The 19,052-nt window shown below is 32.1% G+C and overlaps 1 protein-coding gene across 4 annotated transcripts in view; it reads right to left on the reverse strand.

Annotated features, from left to right (window-relative positions):
* Rlip (Ral interacting protein) overlaps positions 1 to 19,052 on the reverse strand; it is a 70,303-nt gene that overhangs the window by 31,672 nt on the left and 19,579 nt on the right. For all 4 annotated transcript variants that reach the window (XM_067284664.1, XM_067284662.1, XM_067284663.1 and 1 more), the window contains exons 3-5: positions 5,091 to 5,223; positions 4,107 to 4,327; positions 1,164 to 1,280 (exon numbers count right to left, since the gene is read on the reverse strand). In XM_067284664.1, the coding sequence (XP_067140765.1) occupies positions 1,164 to 1,280; positions 4,107 to 4,327; positions 5,091 to 5,223 (471 nt within the window). The remainder of the gene's footprint in view (positions 1 to 1,163; positions 1,281 to 4,106; positions 4,328 to 5,090; positions 5,224 to 19,052) is intronic.

Genomic DNA, 19,052 nt, shown 5'->3' on the forward strand with positions numbered 1-19,052 from the left:
AAATTTTATTGTATATTATTGGCACTTTTAACATATAAAATGTATATTTCAGACATTTTAACAAGCATATAATGTGATTTTAAATGCATATAAATCCAGCCCTCAGTAAGGTTACTCAATGAAATTTATGTAGTATTTTTCTTTTTGTTTTCTTCAGAAGTCAAACTTAACAAGAGGTATTCTTTCATGTATGGGAACTCTTAAGAAACTGGACTGAAGAAAGAGAAAAAATGCCCAAAATGCATATCCCTATATAAAAGAATACCTCTTGTTGAGTGCGGCTTCTGAAAAAATCTATTATGCAAGTTTCATTGAATAATACAAGTAAAAGGGATTGAGTGAAAGAAGGAAAGTAAGTAATGTATTGATTATAACAATCAATAATTTGAGTCGATCCTTCATTTTCAGCACTTGATAAATAGTTTTCAATGCTAATCCACTTTCAATAATGAAAAGCTGTGTCTAAATTGAATTCTTATTAGTAATATAACTCTTTAGCTAGTAAAACAGTATGATCCCAGATTATTAGATGACTATATATATTGGCTGTAAACAAAACAAAAACTAATGCATTATTACAGTTAAATACTTTGTCGAGGAAATACAAAGATTATTGTCTAACACTTTTAAACTTTATAGAATTGATTGAACACAAAGCTACTATAATAACAATGACCAAGTATCTCTCTAGACTAAGCACGTACTCCCAGCTGGAAAACTGGGGGTATGTGCTTGGTGGTTTAGGAGTACACAAAAAAAATTTAATAATGAGAGATGTACTGTAAGGATATTCAGATTCTGCATTGAGACCTTTGGTGACATCATGGCACATGATGCTAAATATAATAATAATATATAATATAATAAATAAAAATATAATTATATTTTTATTATATTTATCTGTCTTTCCTCCAACACTTTTCAATTTATAAAAAAACTTTTTTATATGTATAATTTTACAATGTTGTATAATTGACCAAGGTGCCAGTTTGATGAACAGACAAAATAAAACTTAACAAAAATGAAAAATGAGAAATAAAATTTACAAAAATGGGTTGCCAAGTGGTACACAAGACAAAAAAAAGGTTGGGAACCACTACTCTAGACAACATTAAACAGAAATATTTTAATTACGATCACCCGATATATTACAGTATATTTACCATGCTCTTCAATGTAGTCTATACATTCACGGACAATGGCTGGTATTTCTACTCCGTCATGACAAGGATTTCTTTCGACTGCAGTGTGAAGAGGAACTCCAAAAATTGGCTTTTCTTCTGAAAAATTAATAATATTTATTGTTTGTTTATGTCTTAAATTTAAAGAGCAAACATTTTTACTTAATATCTTTTGTTAATAAAAAAAATAGCACTATATTATTTTAGGCTTGTACATCAGCTAAATACAATGTATAATTATTTCATATTTTTAGATCACGATGAAAACAAAAGAAATAATGAATTAATAAAATAAATTTAGACATTATAGAGGAATTTGTCAAAAATTTGATTAATTTATCAATTTTAAAGAGTAAATTTAATTACAAGACATTTTCTTACATATAGTGTTACACAATAAAGTTAAAAATATAATATTTTTGAAAAAGACAACTTTAGTGATTATTAAATATAACAAAAAAATCACTATAATTTGAATGCCATGTGACATTATTCAAATTTACACACTGTAAATCATAATGTAATTTTTCCTCCACTTTTCTAACTACATATATTCTTGTTCAAAGCAATTTAATAGATATATCATTTATTGAAGTGAGAGATTTATAATTGCTTCATCTTTTAATTTGTAAAGAATGAAAATAAGATGTTACCAATAATGCAATTTTCCATAAGTATTAATAAATTTCCATTTAACGTGAAGTATCAATGAAAGGAATCCAAAAAACACCAACTGCTAAAAAATCTTGAATTTAGGTGATGATTACTGGAATAACCATATAAACCTAGAAAATAAAGTTGCTGTTAAAAATAAACCCCAGTCTCAAATAAACTCCAAGCTGAAAAGCAAGGGAACATATTGAAGTACTGCACTGTATATGTCTGTAGAAAAGTCTCTCATTGTTCATGAATAATTTATTTTTTAAAAATTTTCACAAGAAATTAAAAGAAGAAAACACAGGGCTTTGTCTTTCTTCATCCTTTTCACACTTTAGGAACAAACAGTCTTATGGCAGAATCAACCTTCAATTGTAGGCTCTTATCTGCTTCAATACATAAAATGTAAAATAAATTTTCCATTGGCAATGGCAATGGCAAATCGTAAATTTTGTGTATATATTAACATTACTACATACTCATAATTGTTACTCATGTTACTATATACCCATAATTTTAACAGACATTTCAAATATCCACCACAGCTACTCTGGAAAAAAGTAAGAAACAGCAAGAAAGAATGTATGTTAAAGAATTAGAGTTGTCTCCAAAAAATTAAAATTACAAGAACAGAAATGTACAAGCTCCTTACATCAAAAATTAAAATAGAAGTAAGAGTAATAACAATTATAAGGACAATGCAGTTCAAATGATTTCTCTTAGAGCCCAGAACATTTTTGATCAAATCAGAATGAAAAAGATTAACAGAAACCCAAAATCCCTACAACATACCAATAAGAACAAGCAACCCTGAAAAAGTGAATCATACAGTATAAAGGAAGCACCATCAAGACTTCAGATCAAAGGTTAAAAAGAACAAAAAGACTATCAAAAAGGATGAGATTACCATGGTCCTGATGGAAAACATGTATATGAATAAAACAGCAGAACTGTTGTGGAAGAAAGCTCAGACTGAAAAAAAGGAATGCCCCTATCAGTATAGAGGTGTTGTTAATAGCAATTGCAAGAGACCAAATCGCTAACAAAAAGCATGGAGAGTCAGATACTGATCAGTGGGTTCGGATCTTAAGAGCAGTATGTCAGAAAACAGCAGACAACAAAGCAGACACCAGAAACAGAGTATAATCATAAATGAAAATGCAAAGAATTGTTGTCTAATGGCAATATTATGTTTATGTTTTTACTTTCTTTTTTGTTTTTTGTTGCTTGTATTTTATCTATCTTGTGCATATTATATAAACCTAAAATGGCTTTACAATTTTAAAGCTATGTTTTGAAATACTCTTAAACCAATGTTATAATCACATTTTAACATATAACATCAAGTATGCTAGTTTGAAGTTCTGCTGAGGTTGGAGCTTTCAAATGTTATGTAAGTTCATTTGAATTTGTAAATCATATCTGAAGATTAATCAAAAAACCTGAAAAAAACATTTATACTTAAAATAAACAGACATCTTCATCAAAATAATGTTCATTTTCTAAATTTTGTATGTAATATGGGGTCAAAACAAGCTGACAAAGATCATGGTATATAGTTAAAGTGATTGAAAAAAATAAATTAATGTATATATGTCTGAAAATGCTGACTCTGGTAGAATGTACTTTGGTAATATGTATGTATTTAGATAGCATAGACTGTCCAATTAGGATCATGATATAACAACCATTTTTGTTTTCTCCACAGAAAATACTTATAAACCTAAATCTAGGTGTTTATATGCTTATAGATAAGTTGCTCCTGACAAGGAGAACAATGATTTGCACTTGCCCACTTTGAATCAAGTGCTGCTTGTGATTACTCTTTGCTTCATTTCTTCCCATAGACCATGCCTGTAAAGTCTATGGGGAGAAATGTCCTACTGGAAGCTTGTGCTCCTGTCAGCATTGTCTATAGCCCATTGGAACAACTGAGCACTCTCATCTTGAAAAGACTGTAATAATTCACTTTTAATAGTTCACTTCTAAGAGAGTTGTTTATTATTGTTATTATAATTATACTGCTTGAAAGCAATTTACATTCTAATTACAAGTTAATACTCGAATCCTTGCTATTGGATGGGCAACAGCCAACTGCTGGATTAACTTACAATTAGAATTCTAAGTTGAGGAATGATTAGGAACCTACCTATCAAGTATGAGATGACCTTACAAAAATAAAAGTATTTTTTGATGCACTAATACATTTAATATGTTGATCATACATTCTCTTAATACTATAATTATTATTTAATGACAGTAAATTACCTGACTTTTTTGTATCAAATTTTTTCTTTTTGTCCTTTTTATCAAATCTTGATAGCTTAATTTTTTTCTTTTTATGTTCTTTCTTACTTTCTTTACTAGACTTATCCTCTTCCTTTTTCGTTTCTTTCAATTCCTTATCTTTAGTTTTTCCAGATCTTTCTTTTTTATCTTTACCAGGAAATTTAAATGGAGCTTTGGTCTTTTTTGTTTTAGCTGGACTTCTAATAAAAATCAAAAATATATTCTTATTTAGTATAATTCAATAAAAATTTTAAATATAACTTTTTACATATTTTATTATTTTTAACTTTTAATCAATAAAATAAAATTTCTAGAGAAAAAATATTTCAAATATTTTAAAGTAGCATTTCTCGACCTACGGTCCGCAATAATGGGACAGGTAGTCTGCAGGCAGACTTAAACTTTTGTTCAATGACAATTCACTTTTAATAGTTTACTTCAAATTTAATTAATTATGTTTCCATATGTATTTGAAACGTGATTTTAGATTTATTATGTTATAAAGAACAGCAGGTTCCGAATGTTGGTAATGCCCACATAGGTTTAAAAAACTAGGTCTACACAGGTGGTGCATAAAATTTTTTCAGACATTTTATTGGTCGTTGGGCTTAAGAAGGTTGAGAAATGTTGTTTTAAAGTAATGCCAATGTCAAAATATATTTTTCTAATGAACGAAGACTCATCATATCATAGGAATATATTATGTCAAAATCTTTCGTCAATGTTTTAACAAATTAGAACCAATCCTATACAAGTAGTTAAGACATTATTTTGTTTTCACTAATAACAGATTTTTACATCGTTTCTCAAAAATAACAATCCGACGATCTGAACTACCATATTTCCTGTAAATGTATAAATATAGTAAAACAAATATTTGAAATATCATAATAAGTAATAAATAAATATTTTATTATATACATCTATAAATATAAACATCAAAAAGTTTAGTTTATTACGTACTTAGTTTCATCCATTTCATCTTCCGAACTTTCGCCTTCGAAAGCCACGTAACCTTTGTCCTTCTTTGATTCTTTTCTCTCTCGTCTCTTACCTATTAATAATTCTTTTCTGGATACTTTCTCCTCGTCACTATCTACATATTCCAAGGATAAACAGGTGTGTAGAAAAACAGTATAAAAACTAAAACACTTTTAAAAATGTAGATCTAACTTAATGTAAAAAATGTATGTTATATTCTATTGCATCCTTTGTTCGATATTGGATAACAAGCAGAATGTTTTGAGTCTCTAACATAGATTAAAAGTAACTGATAAGCTATCGGCTTTGTTTATTCCAAGTCAACTGTGAAATTTTAACAATAGCTGACTCACCACCGTACACATCCGATCTGTATTTTACTGATTCGGCACACATTTTGATTTAGATGCCAATAAAATAATTTAATAAAACAATGATTTCACTAAAATTCTTGAATTTCATTATTTACAAATTGAAAATTAATATAAAGAAATTATAATTAAATTCATCATTTACGCTAGTATGTAATTATCTACTAATTATTTTGTAAGAAAATTCTCCTACTAATCATCTACTTATCACAAAATTTATTATTAAAGAATTTCAGAGAAGTATTTAAAATAAAATGAAATTACTCCTTTGCCACACAAAAGCTGTTATATTTAAAACTATGATCTGGACTTTAAAACTCACCTGGTGTAAGTGTATTTTGCATTCATTTTGTGATTGCAAAAGTTATTTATTTATTATACAAACATTAGAAGAATACAAATATAGTCAAATATAGTTACAAAATATTTTTTAACTTGTCAATTCAAATAGTTATAATGAATACTTCTATAATAGTTTTCATTTTATATTTACACATGTTCACAAATTTTTAATAATTTACAAAATGTTTATCATATAAAAACTAGAAAATAGATTTTAAAATGATTATCTATCTAGTTATAAAATAATTTTAATTTTTATTTGGAGTATATATATATATATTTTTTAATTTTTATAAAACAGCTATTTCATAAAATTGTAAGAGAATTATTTCATCTACCTGCATGTAATTTAATTTATCCTCATCTATAATTGTGAAACAAACATACGATGAGACCAGTGGTTCTCAACATCTATGAGGCTGCGGAATGTCACTTATATACTTTTTATTACATGGAGCATTAGCATCAATGTATTCAAAAACTGATAAAAAAAATTCCATCTGGTTGCTTGTTGTTCTCTATTATATGCATTTTCTTAGCAAAATGTTGCTGTTGAGAACATATCACACAGGAAACACTTTCGGAAAGAAACGATTGGTTTATTGGTGTGAATGGATATGCATTTCGGGCTTAGCGCCCCTTTTCGGTCCTATTATTACATATTTATCAGCAAATTGATTACAGGTTACAAATTCACAGAATGCATTGAAAAATTTAAGATACACGTACAATGGTTTATACAATAAAACTTAATTACCTGAGATAACCTAATTGTACGTGAATCCTAATTTTTTCAATGCATTCTGTAAATTTGTAAACCTGTGATCAATTTGCTGATAAATATGTAATAATAGGACCGAAGAGGGGCGTTAAGCCCGAAATGCATATCCGTTCATACCAATAAACCAACCTTTTTCCTCTGAAAGTGTTTCCTGTGTGATATGTTCTCAACAGCAACATTGTGCTAAGAAAATACGAAAAATTCCACGTTTACTATTCTCACAAAACAATGAAGCAATAAAGTAATAAACTTTATTGTATTGTATAAAACAGAAACATGGAATTGACTACAAATAAAGCAATATATTTTAGTACAATGGAATAAATTTGCAATAAAAACTTTAAAAATTGTTTTTTCATGAGACACGTGAGATGGAACTGTCATTTGCAGAAAACCATTTGAGAACCACCAGATTAGATCTAACAGACATTTGAAATAAAACTTACTCTTGTAAATGAATTTTAAATAGAATCATTCTTAGGACAAAACTATTCTTATAATTTAAATATTGAAGTAAAATATTTTCAGGTTTAAAATATTTCACACAATAAAACAGTCAACACAATATTTTTGCATTTAGAATATTATATTAAATTTTTACCTTATCCTATGTTTCAAATTATCAAATAATGTTTGATAAACAAATAAATGTATATTAGAAAACAAAAATGAATAAACATGTAAAAGATCATCTTTATATTTATCACAGTTGGTTGACCGTGACAAACAAGACCTAAGACGAAACAACCGGACATCGCAATTGCTTACAACATAACATTGGAACGGTTAATGTAGTTGCAAGTTTGTTTCCGCTTGGTTGCTCGTGACGTCAACTATGACATTATTTTGGTATCCAATCAGAATTTTAACATGTTTCCTCTTTGCCTTTTCAAAAAATACTATATCTAATATGAAAATAAATTCACACGTATCTTGCATTTTCTGTTATTTTGAAAAGTGACGATAAATCAAATATTAAAATTTTATAACACATTAGAACAGCAGAAAATAGATTAGGCATATTTATTTTTAAAATTTTTATTTATCTTCTTAATTTATTTTTGATTTACTGTAATTTCATGCAGATAATCCAAGGCAATGTATAACCCACAGAAAACAGCCAGAATGGAAATAAAATGCCTTTATATAGTCTATTGAAAGTATGACACTTACTAGTATGTAGTTTAGAAGATATTATTTCAAACTTTAAAGTACCGTTTCTCTATTTTGTTTTGTTCAGGTCATCGAGAGAAGAAAGCTGGGAATTTGCCGGGCTCAAAAAAACCTAGGGGCCTGTAGTAGTTCCTTTCCATTTATCAATAAATTAATGTTATTTTTACTAATAATAAACTAAAACCTTTAAAATTTTTTATCAATAAAGAAACATTCTACATATTTAAATTATTCAAAACAATGACAAAATGGGTCTGTTAAAGGATAAAAGGGACCCATACAAGCTCTCAATGGCCCTGCACTTCACTGTAGATGTAATTATAAAATATGTGAAATGAAAAACAGAATACCAAGAGGGAACTTCCTAAACTTTACATGTAGAAAATAATAATGCCTATCAAAGAAATACAAATTATTTTATTGTATTGCTTCATTTGTTTTATTTATAAAATAATAATAATATAATAATAAATGTTAAAATATAGTCAAAAAAGTAAACAGAAAATAATTTTAATGTGTCCAACAATGCAAATTCAAGTCAATCGCTTGGCACTAATTTGCTGTGGAGAGCTCTAAGCTTAGTTCAGATAGATATTTGCTAGCAAAAGTGATGTTTGAATTATACAAATCTATAATAAAAATTTCAAATTAACTGTTTTTCAACACTAAACAAGAATTTTAAAGAAAATTAAAAACAAGATTAATTTGAATAATTGGATAATTCAACCTGTTTGAATTAATCAAATCTGTCTTTATCAGAATTCCAATTGCTTAATGAAGGTAATAAAGATTTCAATTTTAAAAAGCTTTACTATTTACTAATGCAGTATAAGAATTATTGTGCTCTCCTTAAACAAGAAGGTTATTAAATACTTCTTAACTTAGAAGACTAAGATATATTCAATGTATTTATCATATTAAGAAGATTCACATTTGTTAGGATCTTAGGGTGTGAAAAAGATCTCTAAATGTGAAATTCCCTTTTGATCTCTCACAAAGAACTACTAGTTGGTTGGTTATAACAGTCTTGAGTGGACTCCAGTCCACATCCTGCTCGTTCAACTGACCTGAACAAAAAACATCCCCAAATCTCAAGCCCACTAGGGTTTCTCAAACAGGATCCCAGCGGTTTTTTAACCTGGGAAATTCTTGTCATCCTGGGAAATTCCACAAATTTCACTTTCTTCTTATTTTGTGTTAAAGTTGACGAAAATTTTGCAAATAGAAAGTATAATTAACTCATAAACTGTCAGAATACATTTGTATTTATTAATTTTACGCCTGCTTATTAGTTTTTTAAATTTTTGCTTATTATGACGTGTCACAGATTGTCAATAATCAACATGTAGCCTATTTGTGGCAGAACTTTGAAAATTCTTTACTTGTTGGAACCTGTAATATCTTGAATAATTGCACCGATGCTGTCTTAATTTTTAACCATGCCCAGTAGCTTCAATAACTGCATTGCGCCAAGTTGTGCAAATTGAACCAGGATACAACTAAGTATGAAGTATGCAAGTATGAAGTTTTTCTTCATAAACTTGATTATTAAAACCAAACGAACTGCCATATTATTAGGCTATAAGCTTGATGCTGTTATCAAAGTAGCCAAAGTAGACAAACCAAGAATACTAGACAGCAAAAGAAGTACTGTAATGCATCTCGAAAACAAACTAGAAATCTTCCAGGCTACAGGTGAAAAAACACACATCTGTCTTCTCTTATATGCATTAATGATGATTCCACCCAAATCAATTGAATCAAAAAAGGCATTCTCAGTATCAGGACTTTTCATTACTAAAATAAGAACCAGATCAAGTGATTTGAGTATTGACCACCTTTGCTTTTTAAAATCTTATTATAAAAATTTACAATAATATTTTGTATTGTGTTTTATTTACCGTATTTTACGGACTATAAGACGCACCTTAAATTTTAAGCAATTTTTAAAAAAAATACCTATAAGACACCACAAACTATAAGACACACCTGAATTTTGGAGGCAATTTTTCAAAGAAAAAAGTGCATCCGAAAAAAGTCCGTAAAATACGGTAAATAACAAAAATTACTTTCTAAATTAGAAGTTTGATCTAAGTTTATTTTTTTCTTTAAATTTTCGACTCAATTCAAAGGCAGTTTTGTTGTAAACAGTTTCCAACAAACTTTAATAAATTTTTTCTATTTGTGAAAATTTCTACCTAACTCAAAAGTAATTTTTAATACATATTTTACACAGCATTATTATTATTATTTTGGAGGTTGCAGGACGTATTAAGTTACCTAAAAATTCATCCAACAAAACCTTAAGTACTCCAGTTAACTAAGTTCATAGATCATCAAACGTTACTTAAAAATGAAAAATAATTATATCATTTGATTTTAAGATTTATTTTATATCTTAAAAATAATTAATTATATCCCAGGAAACCGTTCACTTTTTCCCGGAATCCTGGGACAAGCAAAAGACCAGGAAATGAGAAACCCTAATGCCCACACATAGGTGTAACCCAATCAGACCCCTGGTTGTTTTCATACGTGCAAAAACAACTGACCTAATCCTTTCCCTTTTAAGAAAGAAAAACTGACTAAATTGGTGGTTTATGCAGTGTAATAGTTCTTTCCAAAAGAGTAGATTTAAAGTCATCCAGTTGGGATCCAAGTGCAAGCCAATCGATGCAAAGGCTGTGGTGCTAAATTCTTGAGTGATGTGTCTTCGATGGTGAATGATGTCTCGAATGACGGGGACTCGTCATCCTGCTGAGCCAGTCGCTCAATCCGATGCTCTAATACTGGAGTCAGAGCAGGTCATAATGAGCTGGAGAAGGCTTCCGTGATGACAGCAAGGATCACTCTCAGGCTGCAGTCGAGAAGATTGTCTCCGTACAAGTTGGCTGATGTGAAATCACTGAGTCAATCCATCAGTCATTTCCACTTCATATTCAGTGTTTCCGGCTTTGTGCTCGATTGTTCCCACCTGCCAATTTTGAGAGCATCAATGTCCTGCAAAGAGAAGCTCTTTAGTTGCAAAATTTCACTCCTAAGCTCCATGCTTGCAGTTGAATTGACTCTCTATTTTGATGTTGTGCTCTGTTGAATATTTTGGCAAAAACAATAGGTCAAGAGATGTTTGAATCTTGCATCTGAAGAGTTTGAATGGAAATTTGCTGTCTGGTAGAGTCAAATTTGGAGTTATTCGATATCTCCAGAAATATGTCCAAAGCGTGTTATATGTTTTCCACACCTTTTTAACTTGAGGAGTACTTGCTTCAGCGTATCAACGAATCATTCCGCTTGTCTATCAGATTGCGAATGATAGGACAGCAAAAAGATGTGCTTGATTCTGTTTTGGTCACAAAATCTTTTGAATTTGTACGAGCTGAACTGCATTCCATTATCACTAATGAGAACTTCTAGCAGTCCATGACAAACAAGGAGTTTCTGCAGCATGCTGATCATTGCAAGAGACATAGTTTTGTCCATGCTGATGATTTCTGAATACTTGGAATCGGCATCCACCATGACAAGATAACTTTGCTCCAGTAAGGTCCTGTGTATTCAATGTGGATACACTGCCATGGTGTAGCAGGTTCCAGCCAAGAGAATAGTTTACTAGTTGTTTAGCCACTGCAATACATAGAGAGCATTGTCGTATGGTTGACACGATGTTGAGATCTATATTTGGCCAATAAATGTAGTGGTGAGCTAGAGATTTCATGCACCAGATGCTGGGGTGTCTACAATGTAGAAGTTTAAGTACCCTACATTCAGTACTGTGAGAACGATAATGCATTTGTTGTAGAAGAGACATCCCTTTTTGACGCCGAGTCCATTGCATCAACGGTAGAATTGCTGAATTTGAGCCCAGTTGGAAAACTCTTGAAGTTTCTCGACATTTGACCCCTTTGAAGTGATATACAGCCTGGTCGTTTGAAGGAGTTGATCATTTTTAGTTTGCTCACACAGTTTGTCAAAGATTACTGGAAGTTAAGATGACATGGCTGTAAGATCCTCCTCAACTTGAATAGTTGCCATGACCATTTCTTCATCTCTTAATGGTTGAGAGGAGATGAGGCATCTGCTTATCTGCTTGTAGTATTCCAATATTTGATCATGAAATTGTATCCAAGAAGAGTCGTTGCCCAGCACTGCAAACGGTTGGCAGTGTGTGTTAGTATACCTTTCTTGTTGCCAAAGATGACAAGGAGAGGTTTGTGGTCTGTGAGAAGAGTGAAATGTCATCCGTAAATCATCTTGTGGAACTTGTGAATGGCAAAGATGAGTGCAAGATCCTCTTTTTCCATTTGACTATAGTTCTTCTCGGCTGGAGTGAGTGCTCAAAAAGGGTGAACAATAACCTTGACTGATCCGTAGGGCAGGCAGTGTTGGATGATGGCACAAAGCCCCAGGCCCCAGGCTTGACGCATTGGCTGCAACAATGATGTCGAGCGTTGGATCATAGTGAGTATTGATGATGTAACCTAAGTATTCGACAAAATCCTTGAAGAATGCACACTTCTCCAGACAGATTTGGAATTCATAGTTGTGGATGCAACAGAACACCTGGTAAAAATATCAGTGATGATCGTCCATATTGCCACTAACGATGACTATATCATCTAGATATACAAAGGAAAATGATAGTCCTGAGACCATGGAGTCCATGATAGATTGGAAAATGCCTGGAGCCGACTTCACTCCAGATGGAAGACAAAATTCGTAGAATCTACAGTGTGTTGCAATATTGAAGAGTTTTTTGGAAGTGTCCTCGAGTTCCCCTTGCAAATAGGCGTCAGAAACGTCTATTTGTGAAAATATTCGGCTGCCATTGTGTGGAGAAAATGTCTTCTGGAAGTGGAAAGGGGTGCTGATTCAGCTGGAGTATGTCATTGAGACCCATTGAGTAGTCCACACAATCTGTTTAGTTTTGTGATCACTATGATGGGAGTAGCCCATTCGACATAGTCAATGGATTTTATGACTCCTATGTTCAGCAGGCAATCAAGGTCCTCTTCCACTTTCGATCATGAGGCATACAAAACTGATCTGGCCTTGTGTTTGACAGGTGTGACATTTGGCTTCAACATTAACAAGGCTTTCAATATCTTGCAGAGTCCCAGTCCTTTCTCAAAAACTTCTGGGAAGTTGCACTGTAATGACTCAATGACTCGAAGCTCATTATTTGACTTCTGACCGATGCTGAGATTATAGACCTTAGCAGGAAAAAATTGGAAGTGGCGCATAGTGTCAATCCCAAAGAGGTCAAGAGCTACTTTCTTGTTCACATAGAATAGTTCTTTGCAAACTTCGTTGGGACAGAAGGTGGTGCATCCTTTCCCTAAGAATGGTGGCAAAAGAGTAATTCCACCATACGACATAGCTCATTCCATACAGAGTTGGAGTACAGGTTGTCTGATGTCATCGTACATCATTTCATCACTAACGTTAATTTCAGAACCCCTGTCAAGATGCAAGTCGACCGAGTGTCCATTAACCTCAATCCTTGCTTTTAGTAGTAGGCAGGCATTTATAAATTTGGATAATTCTTACCTTGGCAGAGCACACTTGCTTTTTCTTTTGTGGTCATCAACATAATTTTTCCAAATGTCCTACATGATTGCACTTTTGGCATTTGTGCTTCACATGTGGACAATCTTTGTACCAATACCACTTACCACATTGCCTGCAAGCACTTGGTGGATGATTTGCCTTCTTGGTCTTTTCTTCCATGGGCAAATCTTGGCACAGACATTATGAACAAGCTGTTCTGTTTCTTTGTACAACTTGTTTTTGGAACGCATCACTATAAACTCTTCGCAGTCATTCATTGCATCGTTAAACGTAATGTTTTCTCCATCAGAGTTAAGCTTTTGGAGAATTCGAGCACATAGTGACTCGTGTGCTTTCAACTAAAGTCCAGTGAGTACGACAAAACAAAAGAACTGTTCTTCCATCTGAGCATGGAAATTATATTGTCGCTGGGTCACTCTCACTCGGTTTGTGAAATGGCAGAAGTCTTCCCCATCGTCAATTGCAATGCGCAAACAGTGATAGCAGTCCACGGAGATTGAACGTTTCTTGCTAAAATGTTGACAAAGTCGCAAAGCAGTTTCCTCATAGTCAAAGTCCGTAATAACTTTGGCGTACAGTATTTATTGTACTCAATGAAAGCAGATAGTCATAAGAAACTTGATTTTCTCCTGGTCAGCCATCTTGGGAGCTGCACACTCCAAGGCAAACTCAAAACAACTTACCCACTCATTAAATTTTGAGTCATATTCTTCGAGTTGGAATTTCGAGAAACTGAGGGAGTGTTCCTGAGGACAACATTGACGATGAAGGTGACAAGGAAGGTGTGTGTGAGGTAGAACGAATGTTTTTGATAGGTTCATATAAGCTTCCTCTTGATGATGTATGGCCTCCTGTTGTTGGCTAGATGATTCTTCTTGTTCTGCGAATAATGATTTTATGAGTGATTTCATTTATTCAGGGTCCATCAATGTATCCTTAATCCTTGTCGCCACTGTTAGGATCTAAGGGTGTAAAGATCTCTAATCGCAAAATTCCCGTTTGATCTCTCACGAAGAACTACTAGTTAGTTGGTTATAATGGCCCAAAGTGGACTCCAGTCACATCCTGCTCATTCAACTGACCTGAACAAAAGACATCCCCAAATCTCACACCCACACGTAGGCGTAATCTGATCAGACTCATGATCATTAGGTTTTCACATGTGCAAAAACAACTGACCCAACAACATTATTTCTACAATTGTCTTCAGAAATTGTTATATTCAAAAATACATTCTTTTAAAAATTACATTCATAATCTTAAAAAGTACAAGAAATTTTTTAGTAAGAAACAAAAAATTTCTTGTATGAGTTGTTATTGAATATTTGAAACTCAAATGAACATTATTTATATTATTTTAATTGTCTTTAAAAGTATTCAATTGTTGCATACACTATTAAAAAATAATATGGTGATTTCCTACATTTTTTTTAAACTTACAAAATACTTTCAGAAGAAATGTCCTTCAACTTTCTGGTGTTACACATTCTGTATATGTAATTAGAATTATAATTATGAAACAAATTCATAGTAGTACTAATAAATTCTACAACTTAATATAAAATTTTTTACATAATTATTAGTCTTATTAAATAAAAGTGATAATTTTAATATAAAAACTTTAAAATTTTTATAATTAAAAGAAAGACAAAATTTAGAAGTTAAATTAAATGAAACAGAAAATATAAGAAACAAATAATAATGCCATTCATCAGTAATAATAAATTATTTATATCATTAAGGAATTTATTAGCATAATTCTAAATGAAATCAAAAATATATTGTAGCCTGGCAATTTTGTTAATTACATTATTATTATTCTAAAAAAGTTATTCATTTAATAAAAATATAAAAGTTGACAAACTTTTTAATCTTACCCAATATCTGAATCAAATCAAATTTAGCATTCTGTTTTGGACAGCTTCATGGAACATGACATATTATCATAATATGTCACATTCCATGAATCATTACAAAAAGTTATTCATTTCAAACATTTACATATATAAGAGTTTAGCAGTTTAATTAAATTCTTTTTGTATCAGGCATATCTTAACAATATATAAGTTTCTATACTTAACATAATTTTCAGCTCTATTCTAATGTTATAAAAATTTGGTCAGTTAGATAGTCGAGCTACTACTCTGAAGATAAGCATACACTTGGTGGGCAGATTATGTGAACAGAGTAAACCTTGCAGTCAAATGGCATCGATGCATACCCACTTGGCACAATGCAGTGGCAGATTACATCGAATTTATAACAAAAGAATGAAAGATTTCAGATGAAAATTTTCAGTATATTCCCTCAGTCCATGAAAAATTAGTGGTAGTGAGCTGCCTATTATTAGATGCTATAAATTATATAATTGTTTGTAGTTTTGCACTAGAGAAGTTGAAAGGAATATACTCGTTTGAGAATCTGGGGCCAATACATTTTATTTAAATTGATAAAATTTAAAAATTTTAACAAACAAAAACCTTTTTGTTTGTAGTTATGAGTCAGAGGGACTTTCTTTCATTTTAGAAGGGAGTTCCCGAGGAGAGTTGTTGACTTTGATATCAACCCAACAAGGAAGTTCCTTATTGCTTCTCTCCTCAGATGACTTGAATCATCCTAAATTATTAAACTAATGAAATCCTATAAATAGGGCCAAACACAAATGCCCAAGGCTGTAACTGAAAACCGAACTCTCAAGAAAGTTTGTGTCAGAAACCAAAAGAGTTTTTTGCCAAATGCAGGAAAGCGTGACCAGCCCACAAATGATTCAGAAGAAAATAAGGAACTGAGATAAGGTATTATATTTAACTCAAATATGTAAACTCTCTCTTAGATTTAGTTTTGTGGATTAGATTCAAATCCTCATATTCGTATTCATATTGATGTTAACCATTTTGTTATTGATGTACTCCTTCATGTATAGATGATAGTTACAGTTATGTTTTAATAAATAGATAGATATATTCATAAAGTACAGTAGAGCGTCGTTTATCCGAATCAATTGGGGATGGGTTGTTCGGATAACTTACTTTTTGGATAACCAATTATGTACGAAAAAATATATTAACCTCTTTCATGTTGAAATTTTTCTCCGTTGCGTGTTGCTTCATGTTGAATTTTTGTCGATTTTAAGCCTAATGAAAATTTTTATAATAATAATCGTGGCTATTGTATGGTTAAAAATTATTTCTTTATTTTGTACAAACAAATTAAATATATTGAAAAATTATTACTACTCAGACACCTTATACCTCTGAGAAATTATTAATTTAATTATGCAAACGTTTTCCACCTGTTCCACAGATCATCTTCAAGCAATTTCTTACTTCTGGAATGTTATCTCGTGCAGGTTCGAATATATATGCGCACGATATTTCAAAATTTTTTAAAAAAACCGTTGGAACATTCCATGTAAAATATAAAATATAAACAATAATAAAAACATTAATAAAATTGATTAAATAAACATATTGATCCGCTAAATAATAATTTAAGGGACATAAACTAACATAATATATATCTATATTTTTATACGGGATGAGAATATGCTGTATGCTTGATTAAATGGGGTGTTTGTCAATCATGAATTTCCACGCAGTTGGCAAATTTGTTGCGTCTTTGTAGTTCAAACATCTACCTGTTGTCCCTGATTTGTATATTTCAAATTTTTCCATGGTTAATGCTAACGATGGTGAGTGTACTTGTTGGATAACTTTGGCTTCATTCCAATTAATTACTGATCCCTCAGTTTGTGCCATTTTTGATAAGGTGGTAGTGCAGTGCCCTTTACTGATGTCATACATATGTTCTTTTAGTCTTTTGTTTAAGCCTCTGTTAGTGACTCCTATGTATTCTTTATTCAGGTCCGATTGATAGCACAAAAGCGGATGAATGCTCTGGGGTCTATAAAATCCCATACGAAAATGATCAATTGGACCTGAATAAAGAATACATAGGAGTCACTAACAGAGGCTTAAACAAAAGACTAAAAGAACATATGTATGACATCAGTAAAGGGCACTGCACTACCACCTTATCAAAAATGGCACAAACTGAGGGATCAGTAATTAATTGGAATGAAGCCAAAGTTATCCAACAAGTACACTCACCATCGTTAGCATTAACCATGGAAAAATTTGAAATATACAAATCAGGGACAACAGGTAGATGTTTGAACTACAAAGACGCAACGAATTTGCCAACTGCGTGGAAATTCATGATTGACAAACACCCCATTTAATCAAGCATACAGCATATCCTCATCCCGTATAAAAATATAGATATATATTATGTTAGTTTATGTCCCTTAAATTATTATTTAGCGGATCAATATGTTTATTTAATCAATTTTATTAATGTTTTTATTATTGTTTATATTTTATATTTTACATGGAATGTTCCAACGGTTTTTTTAAAAAATTTTGAAATATCGTGCGCATATATATTCGAACCTGCACGAGATAACATTCCAGAAGTAAGAAATTGCTTGAAGATGACCTGTGGAACAGGTGGAAAACGTTTGCATAATTAAATTAATAATTTCTCAGAGGTATAAGGTGTCTGAGTAGTAATGTTTTAAAACTCTGAGCATTTTATTCGAGTATATTGAAAAATATCAAAACAAAAACAATTATACTCAATATCACTTCCTAAGCCTTTTAAATTTCCGGTACTCCATACGAAAATTAACAACTAATTAACTAACGTTTTCGATCGCCTCCGCGATCTTCGTCAGGTTTTATCGACGGTTTTGAAATATAATGCAAAAAGAATTATTTCAAAATTCAAACGATCGAACTTCTCCCGCGTGCAATAATTGCGAATGATCTAACATGCAATTAATCTCCCTGATACCATCATAAAAATGTCTCTGTCCATCCATACAGGAATACTACACTATCCTGAGATGCTACCATTGCGGGTGCATTTCGGATACATACTGCCACGCATATGATAATACGTTGCCATCCTTGAAATTAATACATTTCCCCGATTTTGACGCCTTGTAAATCTCAAGGGTCTCCAAGGCCCTGATGCGGTCCGTGTCGAATGACGTTTTAACGAGGCTGGTTTTATCAAAATCTGCCTTTATCTCGGGGTCGGTGGCGTACATCGACAGAGCGGTGGTGTGTCTTTTTTTGGCAACGTCATATTTGTGTTCCGAGATCCTTCTTTGAACGGACCTCTTGGTAGACCCGATGTATATTAGGTCCCTTTGGGACCTGTGATCCCTTATCGGGACACTATATACCCCTGCTCTTAGAAAATCCAGTTTGTCTTTGGCGTTCCTGAGTAGCAAATAGATCGATTGGGTTCTTGAGTACGCCAACTTGGTGCCCTTCTTCCGCGCTATTTCCTTGTATAGGTCCTGCATACCTCTGTTGTACTGGACCACCGTGCGCCGGTTCGGCCCCGAATTGGAGCTATCCCGTGCCACCGAAGCGCTAAGTGCCGTGTTTGTATTACGGAAGTTACGCGCTAATCTACGGACGAGGCCACGTTTATATCCATGGCTAGCGGCTATGTCTTCTATGTGTCCCAGCTCTGTGAGCGTGTCCTCCCATTTAGAATTATGAGTGTACGCCCTCCTAACTAACGCCCTGAACGCCGCAATCTTATATCGATACGGGTCTTCAGACCCAGCAGGTATGTACATAGGTAGGTAGTCGGGCTTGTAATACACCCGCGTTTCAATACTGTTTACCTTGA

The sequence above is a fragment of the Centruroides vittatus genome, unplaced genomic scaffold, assembly GCF_030686945.1.
Source record: "Centruroides vittatus isolate TY-2023 unplaced genomic scaffold, ASM3068694v2 scaffold_1444, whole genome shotgun sequence".
Lineage (NCBI taxonomy): Eukaryota > Metazoa > Arthropoda > Arachnida > Scorpiones > Buthidae > Centruroides > Centruroides vittatus.